This window comes from Leptonychotes weddellii, chromosome 14, assembly GCF_054177405.1.
Source record: "Leptonychotes weddellii isolate Sample4059 chromosome 14, ASM5417740v2, whole genome shotgun sequence".
Lineage (NCBI taxonomy): Eukaryota > Metazoa > Chordata > Mammalia > Carnivora > Phocidae > Leptonychotes > Leptonychotes weddellii.
This window is the reverse complement of record NC_138382.1, coordinates 28,080,110-28,092,267: the sequence shown is the minus strand read 5'-3', so window position 1 is coordinate 28,092,267 and position 12,158 is coordinate 28,080,110. Positions and strand designations below refer to the sequence as shown.

Below are 12,158 nucleotides of genomic sequence, written 5' to 3'. Positions count from 1 at the left end.
TTCCTCCTTTAAAGGAATGTCGGTCTTTGGAAATCAGTATTTTGAAGCTATAAATAACTGACCGGACCATTCATATTCATAGGTTCAGCAAAAGCCAAAAGGTAAAGTATGTAAAACTTAATATGTTTTGGATGCCTTAGATTTTGGTTATAGAATGCCAAGCAAGTCTGACTGACAGCAACCCAATGTTCTCAGGTAAGGAAAATACAATATAGGTGACTGAATTGGAGAGAAAAGAGAGATCTTTATGAGAATGAGGTAGTAACATGAATGGTCTAAACAGGTAGGCAAATCACACTTCTCTCTCTCTGACCAAAGTAAATGGCTTCTAGCTTAAGCCCAATGGTCCATGGTGGAAAAGGACAGGTCATACGTTTTTAGGAGTAGCGTAAATACACTGTTTTTCCTTTTCCAGCAGTGTTTGCAAAAAATTTTCATGTCAAAGCAGTAATGAAGACTTCAGTGCTGTTGTCTTGGGAAATTCCAGAAAATTATAATTCTGCCATGCCTTTCAAAGTAAGTTGTTTTCTACTTTTTAAGATATCATGGGTAAAACGGGGAGGGGGGGAACATTCAGTTTACCTGAGTAAGTTATTCAGAAAGAATGCACACCACTTTGTTTCAGCCACAAACACTTGCTTTTCTCCTTTTTGGTTTCCACTTGAAAGATGAGGTGGGAGCTGAAACCTAGGGGTGGTATTACTTGTCAGTCACCTTGTAGTTCCAAGACTTTTTACATCTAAGCTAGTGCTTGTGTTTTTCTACGAGAAAATGAAATTCACGTGGTTTCTACATCTTGAAAATGCTGGGGCGCCTGGGTGGCTCAGTTGGTTAAGCAACTGCCTTCGGCTCAGGTCATGATCCTGGAGTCCCTGGATCGAGTCCCGCATCAGGCTCCCTGCTCGGCGGGGAGTCTGCTTCTCCCTCTAACCCTCCCCACTCTCATGTGCTCTCTCTCATTCTCTCTCTCTCAAATAAATAAATAAAATCTTTAAAAAAAAAAAAAAAAGAAAGAAAATGCAGTATCCTGGGATTTAAAAATTTGTTTATCGGCCTGAATTCTTTGTATGTTTTAAACTTTAATTTGCAATTCAGAAATATTGAGAGATGTTACCAAGAAGTGCAAGTCTATGAAATAAAGAATAGAGAAACATTTTGAAGGCAAAAGTGTACTTAGGAACAGGAATAGAAACATTTAGAAAAAAAGGTGATATGGATAATACATTGAAAACCTAGGGCATTTCTGCACATTTTCCATTAAGATTGTATGCAAGCAACAGGTCAAATATTGAAAATATTGTACATTTCTTTCTGTATTTTCTATAGACTTAGAAACATTATATAATTATGCACTAAGAACAAAAGAAGAATTCATTCAATCTCTAGAATTTATGAACACTTAAGGGCTTAGGAATGGCCCAAAATTAGAATTGATTTGACATGCATATTCTATAACCAAGTGCACATTAGTTTAGAAAGCATACATTGCCTCTCTGATAACCAAATCTCTTCGATTGGTTGTATCTTCTAGATTCTTTATGATGATGGGAAAATGGTAGAAGAAGTCGATGGCCGGGCTACCCAGAAGTTAATAGTCAACTTGAAGCCTGAGAAGTCATATTCATTTGTGCTGACCAATCGTGGGAACAGTGCTGGCGGGCTGCAACACAGGGTAACAGCAAAGACTGCACCAGACGTACTACGTACCAAGCCTGCCTTCATTGGGAAGACCAACCTGGATGGCATGATTACTGTGCAACTTCCTGAAGTACCCGCAAACGAGAATATAAAGTAAGTCGACTGAAGGGTTAGGGCTGAAGGATGCAAGTGCAAGTAAGCAACAAAACAGAATTCAACCTCAGTATTACAGAAGTTATGAGAGATTCTATTGCTGTGTGTGGAGTAAAAGCTTCTTCCGCATAGGCTCTCAGTTTTATTTAAGCCTTATTACACCCAGTTGTCATGTTCATTATAACACAGATTCTCATTAATTTAACACTGAGTGTTTTTTATGTCCCAGGAATGATGTAACTTAGTAGAAATAGACAAATAGAATGTGATCCTTACTCTAAAGGAGTTTATGTCATTGTATACAGAATAAGGTGACTAGTTGAATAACTCTAATACTTGGCAAGTCTTATTATAAATGGAGAGGAAGTCTTACAAAGTATTATGAAACTGAAGGAAACTTTGGGAAATAAGATAAGCAAAAATGGTACTTGACACTGTTGTTGTATATGTATGCTGAAAGGAGACATTTCAAAAGTTAAAGTTCAGGATGATGTTGGAAAAAACAAGTTGGAAAAGGCAAATTTTCTGTTTTGGATGGAGTACAGTGTAGAGGCCAGTGGGCCTGAAGTGAAAAATTAAATCCAGTCAATTAAGTAGTTTACTGGTTGTATATAGTTAGTTGATTCTAGCCAATACATTTTATAATCAGTATAGCTAGGTGGTTTTAGCCAGTAAAAGAAAAAAAATATTTTCACTGCAGTATGCTAAGTATGAGTATTGTGGTTGACCATGGAGAACAAAAGAAGATGTTGACTCTGTCCCCAAAGAGCTACCATAGAGTGGGGGATACAGAGAAACAGATATAATACATGCTAATGATGGAGTTAGACTCTATTTTAAGAGCAGCTAACTGATAATGAAATGGGTCAAAGAGTTTTCTCATTTAATCTTAGAAGATGAGTAGGACACATACAAAAAAATCAGAGTGAAAAGATTATATGCAAAGGCTCATTAGTAAAGGAAGTGAGTTATCTTGTAAGGCCTGAACAAGAGAAGTAAGAGAGGTATACAAGAGCCAAGTTGCACTCAGAACTTGGAACTATATCCGGGAGACAGTGGAAATTCAGTAAATGTGTTTATTCAGGAGAGTGGCATGTATCATTTATATAATACCTAAGTTTCCTTTTTTTCCATTTTAGGAAATATTTATTGGGTATTTGCTGCATGCTAGAGATTGTGTTATCTCCTTGCTTTCTCATTTCTTGTATCCCACATGATCATGTTTAGATGAAACTTGCTATGAAAGATCTGAAGGTTAAGAATAAACTATGAGACGTTTATACATATTTCATGGATTGTTGGGACCTTCACGTTTATCAGCAATCGGGTGACATAATTAGAGCAGCTCTTAGAGAAGATGGTTCCTGAAGGCATATGTTGGAAGGATATTGGAGCAACATAGAGAAAAGTGTTGGGATATCATTGCATATTTGGTTGATTCTAGGTAAATAACAAGATTCTGAAGTCAGATGGTGATGAGAGAAATAGGATGCAGAGGCAGATGAGAGCAGTAGTGTAGTAGGAATTGGTAACCACTTTAATGAGGGATCAAGGCAGAGGAAAAATGTCATAGATGACTCTGAGAGTTGAGTTTGGATGACAAAAGTGAATGATACTGCCATTTATCCTAGAGGATGAGAAGTCAGGAGGAAATGACTGAGTTCAATTTTGTGTATGTTTTACATGAGGTATCAGTGAAATACCTACTTAGAGATGTGGGTTTAAAGAAATTACTAGGATTATGGATAGAAATTTGAGAATCATTAACACAACAACAAAGCATTTATGGAAAAAGACAGAGTCACTGAGACATGGGGTGAAGATATGAAGCAAAGTTTAAAGTAAATGTCTCAGGAAGAAAAGAGCTGGTAGAGCACACAGTAGGATCTGTTACAAAGTTAAGTGGAGAACCAAGCCAGGGCAAGTTCATGGCAAAAGATTTTTCAAGAAGGTGTATACAGTCAGAAATTTCCAAAGCTTCAGAAAATTTTAAAAAGATGATAGAAAAAAATCATTATTAAAAAGTAAAACTATAAACAAGAAGTTTTTAATATAGTGCCATGGTTGAAATTTAGAAAAGTCTAATAATTGGTGACTTTGACTTAACTAAAATCCATTCTTCCAGAGAAAACCTTCTGTTCTTATTTATTTGGTTAAATAATTGGAGGATTTTTACCAGATGGTGGAATTTCCAAAAGATTATGACTAAAATAAATTCAGTGAGAAATCACATCCCCTTTTTTGTCTCCTCTTCTTCTTGTATCATTCAGAAAACTGGAAAATGAGAATGGAATATTAGTGTAATTTTTATTCCAACAAAATTTAATATGAAAGTGAGGTTATATTTATCCATTTTTGTTTAAATCATCTGTAAAGATAGATATATATATTACATATTAATATATTATATATATATGTAATATATATATATTTTTTAATCTCCCATCCTAGTGCCAGACAATGTTTTAGGGATTTAGTAGAGACAATGCTGACTTTCTTACTGCTCTTACACGACATAGTTAATTGGGGAACTTGGACAAGTAGAGTCCGTTGAAATGGAGTTTTAGGATACCAAAGCTTAGCTCGATAAGGGAGGCCAAAGGAGGAGCTCCCAACCCCAGTTTAGTAGCTTGGGGAAGGTTCCAGAGAAAGTGACAATAAAACAGAGGCTTAAAGAATGACAGAAGCCTAGCTGGTTCCTGGGAGTGGGGTTGGAGAGATGCTGTTTCAGGATACAAAAAATAGATCATGTGAATATAATGGAGTAAGTCCTGCCAGAGTTCCAGCCCAGCTCGGGTGTCAGGGAGACATCTAGAAGGAGCTAATATGTAATCTGAGTCTTGAGGGTGGGAAAGATTTAGAAAAGGCAAAATAGTTGCAAATTAAGAAAGAACAGGGTAAAGACATGGTGTATAAATTTAAACCATACAAAGACATGAACTGTCTATTCACGGAAAGAGCAATCGAAAGATGAAAATAATATAGTATAATTTGTAGTATTTGTTATTAGTTTTCAAGACTTAAGAAAAAATGTCTTCACTGAGTGACTCTTTATCCAACTGGCTTGGTGGAATGTGTTAGACATTACTGAGAAAGGCATTTTAGTCCTTTGGTGGTAGATTTTTGGTTCATTTCCCAACTTCTGAATGAGTCGAGAATACTGTAGAATATAGTCTATCTTTTAGTGCTTTTCTTTAGCTTGTTCAGTTTTCCTCTTTGCTTTATTTATGTACTTCCTCCTCCTATATTTGAAATGGGAGTCAGGGAAAAGAGGTAAAACTTTGGTAACAAAGAGAAGAGACCATTTCGTAACATAAAAAGAAAGCAAATGACTGTGGGGAAAAAATGTGTTCTAGAAATGAGTTAAAGATTCCCAGAAATATATTCTAGTCACTCTGTGGAAAAGAGCAAAAGACAAAACTAGGAAAGTATTTGAGTGGGAAGAGTATCAGAACCATAGGAAATGAAAAGCAAATCCCCTGCTGGAAAAAAATAAACAAATAAAAACGCTAAATAATCTACATACATTGGACTTCTTAAAGGGATGATAACATAAAGCTACGCATCCTGTCTTCGTTGGGCGCAGTCCATTATTGCAGGCAGCTGTGTGCCATGCTGTGCCACTTGCAGGAATGTAGCTTTTTGTTCAGTAAGCCAGGGGAGAAAGGAGGAGAGAAGACAGGTTTGATACCAGAGCTGTCGGCTGGGTTGCTAACCTGCATTTAGGTGAAAGTTCTTTAGAAAAATCCTTCTAATTTGTTTTCTGGTAAAATGAAATTTTGGTGATTGAAGGGCTGTTTTTATCAACAGAAAGCATGCTTTCTCATTTCCGGCCAAGGTAATTGGGAAGTCTTGACCCCTACCCCCAACCTCCCACCACCCAGAAACAAATCTGTCTCTTGTGAATGTGACAGTCGAGGCTCATTGCTTCTGTATTCTTTCATAAGTGGTTTTTGTGTGGAGAAGTGGGGAACCTCCCTCAGGGAGAGGCTACATTTCTGCCGCCAGGAATTTGTGGTGCTTCAGGCTTCTACTTGGATAGATAGATAGAGGGGGCAGAATGCGAGTCGGAAAATCTGGCAACTTCACCATTCTTCAGAAGCAAGTTGTGACGAAAGGAACTTCCCTTACTTTACAGAGCAGGATTTTACTCTGGGTGGTAAGGAAAAATGTACCACACGGATTGCACTAAGAGATAAGCTGTCAGAAGTTACCTAATATAACTTAATTTCATAGTAATCATTTTATATTTATGAAAAATAGAAATGAATAAGAGCATTTTATGAATTTTAAATGTCTTTGGTCTTACTAATTTGGCTTTCAGGTTGGCCTACTTTTTCCTCTTTTAAAGAAGATATTCTTGGAAGCATGGCTTACAAAGGTGCTTCATAAAATGTGTGCACTATTACTAGTTTAATGTATTAATGTATCATCTGTATAATGTTTAATGAGAAATAATTCACTCATCACATGGTTGTCAACTGCAGTGGTAAAGGTGTAAACTTGTGTAGTGCTTTACAGTTTACTGAAGGCATTTGAATGTTTTATTTAAGTCTCAAAATAAGCCTTTGAGGTAGGTATTCATGCCATTTATGGGTGAGTAAAGTGAGGCTCAGGGATTCTAAGCAGCCAGGACACAATCATAAAGTTGATACTAAATAGTTGTGATAGTGACAGGGGGCTTACTAGTTGCTGCTCGAGGGCACTGCACACAGTAACTAATGAAATCTTCACAAGAAGGGTCCTTCTCATTTTATGGCTGAGGAAGTTTTGAGGTGGGTCAACATGGCCTGGCCACATGAGAGCAGAGCCAAAGAGGAAAGATTCGAACCCAGGCAGTCTGGCTCTAAGCCCACATGTTGAGCCATGACTTACACGAACCATGATTTGTTGGTCAGACCAGGACATTTTTTTTCTAGGACAATTGATAAACCATTAAGAACTCAAGGACAAGTAAGAATGGACAGAACTGCCCCAGACAAACCTTAGAACAAGGAGTCATTAGGCACATGTGCTGTCATAGATCATGGAAATGTGTGAAGTGTTATGGGGCAATAAGATCAGTAGATTGTCATGAGAATTTAGATGAGAGATAAAGGGAGAGACTTCTCAGAGGCCAGCATTATCATCCACCATTTTATAAAAAAGGAAAATGAGGCTTTAAGCAATTAAGTAACTTTAACTTGTCTGACAACACATAGCTAAAACGATTGAAAACCTTAATTTAAACACAGAGACTGAAAAGGTCATTTAACCTGCTTTGGGTTTTCTATGGTAAATTAATTTGATTTAAACAAAATATACCCAAATAACCATGGAAAATATATATATGATATATATATATATATATATATCATATATATATATATGATATTATGCAAGGAATTAAATTCATCATTAAATTCTGAGACAGATTTTGACCTCCTAGTTAAATAATGAGTTTAAGAATACTAATACATTCTGCTAATACAAAAAGCCTGGCTGAATTTGAAGAGGGACTGCCACAAAGACCAGAGCTCGCCTTCCCAAGTAATTATAGGGAGCTGGGCCCCTTGGTGATAACATATTAAATAAAATTAGTAAAACTCTACTTAATATAATTAAAATTCTGAAGGTTAGATTTAACCTAATTAAATCTAATATACTGGGAAAACACAGCTTACTTTATAAGTAGAGCATTTGCAGATATATTAATTCTGAAGTTATTTATTTTTCTATTAGTTTAATAGTTAAAGTCTATGTCAAAAATGTATTTTGAGCTTAAACTTCAAGCTTGAGTCAGATAAGCTAAGCATAGTGTAAACTTTAATTTTATCCATATATAAAGCTGATCTATACCCAAAAACATTTTTTTCCATTTCAAGCAAGTTCTTTCAGTTCATATATAATTTGATTTCAATTTGTAGAGTACATCTTAGCTCCCCATTTCACTTTTCCTATCTGAGTCATCTTTTTTTTTTCTTATTATCCCATGAGATTAGAGTAAGAATCATTACTACACTTGTAAAGAAAAGAACTTTTGCAAAAAGAAGTATGTTTTCTATAAGCAGTATTTGGCCACGTCATTGCTGATTTAGAGAAAGGAGCAAATGCTGAATTGAGGTCGAGAGTTGAAAGTTCTTGGAGAGAAGGGCTCCGAGTGTTTTGACTGCCTGATTTAAGAGATATGTAAGTTCCCAAAAGCCACCTATTCCACCCACTTCCACTTTTCAATGGAAAAAGGATAAAATGGCAGAGATAAAAAAAAAATTCCAGTGAGGTTATATGTATATTTGCTTTAGCAGTACATTTTAAATATACAGGTCTTAAATAGTATAAGAAAATTATGGAGTAAAAATGTCCATTAAGACCATATAATAGGGGAAATTGATCTAATCAGAGAGGTCAGGAAAGGTTTCAGTTAGAAAGTAAAAAGTGAGTTGTTCTTTGAAGAAAGAGAGGACTTTTGACTTGTGAAAGTGACAGAAGGTTCTAGGCAGTTAGAACAGAATGATCAAGGGTTTGATGACAGAATAGACCAAAGTAAATTCAAGAATCATGGAAAACTACATTAAAAACTAATGATGTAATGTATGGTGATTAACATAACATAATAAAATAAAATTAAAAAAAAAAAACTGAAAACCCATCAGCGTGTAGCTCAAAGGGCACAGAGAGATGGATTCAGGCAAGATGTTGCCGAGTCTTATGAGACTTTGTGGCCTTTATATTAAGAGCAATGAGAGTCCATTGGAATGTTTTAAAACTGGAAGTGGTACAGTCAGTTGTCTATTGCAAAATGAAAATTTCAGAGACTGGACTAGAGGCGGTTAGGTTCAAAGAAGAGAGAAAGTCAGGAGACAAAGGTAGCTTGAGACATGGAAAGAGGCCAGAGTGGTGGCTGCTGGGATACGAAGAAGCAAGTGGACTATAGATAGAGTCTGGAAGTAATAGGACTTGGTGGTGCATTGGATATGAGAGAGGGAAAGAGTTAAAACAAATTGTCAGTGATAACATCTAGGTTTATAGCAAATGGATCATGGTACAATGGTGGGAGATTTATTTTGGAAGCATATCCTTTGTTTTGTTTTAACCACAGTAAATTTGAGGTAGTTTTGTGACATAGACAGGAAGAAATGGAGTTGGAGGGGGCATTCTGGGATGAAGATATGAATCAGCAGATAATTTGCATCTAGTTGATAACTGATGCCCTGAGCTAGAATGAGACCATGTAGGAAGAAGAGGGAGTAAAGAGAAGTCTTTGGCCAGAACTTGAGGAATTCTACCATTTAATAGCAAGGTAGTGGGTAATAAATCCTGTTAAAGAAATAAGATTAATGTGTTGAGAGATGTAAGTGGAAAACCAGAAGAGTTGGGTATAAAGAAATGGCTGAGAATGTTTCATGAAAGCTCTCATTAACATTTTCAAATTCTGCTAAGAGATCATATAAGACAAAAGTCAAAAACTCTCCTTTTGATGCAGTCCTACCAGAGTCACTGAGGACCCTGGCATGGGCAATGAGGGAGGCTAATGAGGCAGAACCTAGAATATAATTGGGTGGAAAGTGAGCAGAAGATGAGGTAATGGAGAACAGCAAGAAACACAGGTCTCCTCAGAATTCGGGTAGTAAGGGGTAGGATAGAGCAAGAAAGATGACTGGAGTGGGATGTGGTTTGTTTGTTTTTTAAATGTCAGGTATTTATACAGGGTTGGAAGCTAATAGAAGCCAAAGGGAGGGAGAAGTTGAGACATATGAGAAAGAGGGGGTATGATGTATAGTCAACTTCCTAAGAGAGTGGATGATGGGAACCAATTCAAGAAAGTGAATGGCCTTCACAAATAGAGCCAGCCCCTCTACTGTGCCCAAAGGACAGATTGTGGTTACATATAGATGCAAGTAGCCTTATAGTTTGGTAGGTGGAAGATGAGAGAGTTTTAGTCTGAATGTTTTTATTTTCTCTTTACATAAACATAAAGCTATCTTCTAGTGAGGAGATAAGGATGTCTAAGGTTCAAGGCCAGGGGAGAGAGTCTGAAAAACTTGTTGTACAAAATGGAAGGATGAGGTACCTGGAGAAATTGTAGTGGGTTGGCCAGGCAGCATCAAAGGCCTGAAGTTGCTGAATATGAATTTACAAAATCATTCTCCCCTGTGCATTATTTCTAAAGCCATATGCAGCTCCTTGGCTTCAGGCACAGAGAAGGGCAATTACAGATTTTAGCTAATATACAGTGGAAGATGCAGTCTCCAGAAAAGAAGAATCAAAGATCTGAGAACCCTGGGTGATGCATGGTACCCTCTGGAGCTTGAAATCACCCAGGCTAATGGCAGAGTTTAGGAGAAAAGGAAGACTATTGACCCTGGGGGAAAAAAAGAGGGGGTAGAGAAAGAAAGAGAGAGAGAGAAGGAAGGAAGGGAGGGAGGGAGGGGGGGGAGAAGGGGGTTTCTGAAGAGGTTCATAGATGACAAAAATCAGTGAGAGAAGAGTATAATAAAATAATAAAACTATAGCTGAAATGTATGAGCTTCAAAAAAACAGGCACTTGTTTTTTGGCCTGCTTTTTGTTTTTAGCTTAAGGGGGGGAGGAAAAAACACCTGGAAGAAGCAACAGCAAGCCAGGAGGGAAACCCTAGGCCCTCCATCTGAGGTGAGTGGGTGGGGGAGGGGCATGAATAAACAGACACCACATGAGAAGCCTGTGAGGGAAGCAGGATTGTCAGGGAAAAACCAGGTTTCAGGAAAGGCAAAGAGATGGGTGTTTGCAAAGCCATGGTTGCAGAGAACATGGGTGAAAATGTGTGGATTTAGTCCCAGGCCAGACTTTCTTATAATACGTAGTTCCAAATGCCCTATGACAGATTTCTTTCAATGAATGAGAGCTGCTTTGATGCGGCTCCACTTTGACTGCTCTAGATGAATGCTTTGGACATCAGGAGACAGAAAAGGCCATGCATATCCAGCCACACTGTTAATTACTTGCTATGGGGGAGGCTGTTCAATTCTTATCCCAGCCACAAGTTAAATGAACAGTTGGGGAGTATGGCAGAAGAAAAGAATGGATTCTTTTTTCATGTACAAGAATAGCAACTCAAGTATGAAAGCAGAGGAAAAATTAATAGAATTCATCATTTTAACCTTGATTTCCAGGATTTGGAAAGAGGACAATGGGAGCTCTGGATAATGTGTAATATCATTACTTTAGGCAAAGAGAAGCAGTCCTGACTTGGTGCAATTGGTAGTGAAAAGCAAGAGGTTCCCTGATGAGTGTGTTTATCAAGTACATCTGCAGTGTTATTTTGTACGCTCAGTTGTAGCCCCTGTCATTCTTCTTCAGGCTCATTTAACATGATGGACTTGTTTGGCAAATCCTTCAGGTGGTAGGACGATAGGAAGAGGAGGAAACTTACTCTGGATCATAAAGTACAAGATACTGGCCTCTCTCACACACTCCAGCTCTTCCTTCTTATCCTCTTCGATCATCATGATTATTGGTAGGAAAGAAAGTGATTGGATCGGTGATGTGATTCTGGGAGTCTGTTGATTAGTTGCTCAGAGTACTATGGAGAGAAGGTTCCAGTATAGCTGTCTGGTTTGACCTGAATTCTTGATTAGGGAGAAAAAATGTTTGACAAGTTCCTGAACTTGCATCTCGGGGAATGTCACTAAGTCCTACTTGAATGATGTAGTTCAGATGCATTTCTCCCACGATTATGGTCAGTACTAACAACAGCAGCTTGCATCAGTTTGGTGCTACCTGCCACACACTGTGCTCACATTTTTCAGAGCATACAACTGAGATTAAGGAATGTTAAATGATCAGCCCAAGATCACACAGCAAATTAGTGACAGAGCTTCAGTTGTGGGCCAGATGTATCTCCAGGTGCCACATTCTTCACCAAAACACTCTGAAATAGCACTGTTCAATACCATGAAAGCCACATGCGAAAGAAATTTTCAATTTTCTAGCAACTACAGTAAAAAGTACAAGAAAATGGGTAAAGTTACTTTTAATAGCATATTTTATTTTACCTAACATATCCAGAATATTATCATTTAACATATGGTCACTATTAAAAATGTATTGCCAAGATATCTTACATTTACATTTCATACTACATCTTAAAAATCTGATGTCTTTAACACTGCGAACACATTTCAGTTCAGGCTAGCCACATGTCTCGCTCGTGGCTACCATACTGGACGGTGCATCTCTAGACTCCGTTTATGGAAACAGAGATCTTTTTTTTTTCCCCTTTTTTATTGTTATGTTAATCACCATACATTATATCATTAGTTTTTGATGTAGTGTTCCAGGATTCATTGTTTGTGCACAACACCCAGTGCTCCATGCAGAACATGCCCTCTTTAATACCCATCACCAGGCT

General features: G+C 37.4%; 1 protein-coding gene across 4 annotated transcripts in view; it reads left to right on the top strand.

The window, feature by feature from the left end:
* PTPRD (protein tyrosine phosphatase receptor type D) overlaps positions 1 to 12,158 on the top strand; it is a 434,932-nt gene that overhangs the window by 326,008 nt on the left and 96,766 nt on the right. For 2 of the 4 annotated variants that reach the window (XM_081802975.1, XM_081802976.1), the window contains 2 exons: positions 416 to 516; positions 1,532 to 1,791. In XM_081802975.1, the coding sequence (XP_081659101.1) occupies positions 416 to 516; positions 1,532 to 1,791 (361 nt within the window). The remainder of the gene's footprint in view (positions 1 to 415; positions 517 to 1,531; positions 1,792 to 12,158) is intronic. The other 2 variants (XM_081802978.1, XM_081802977.1) reach the window with 1 other exon arrangement.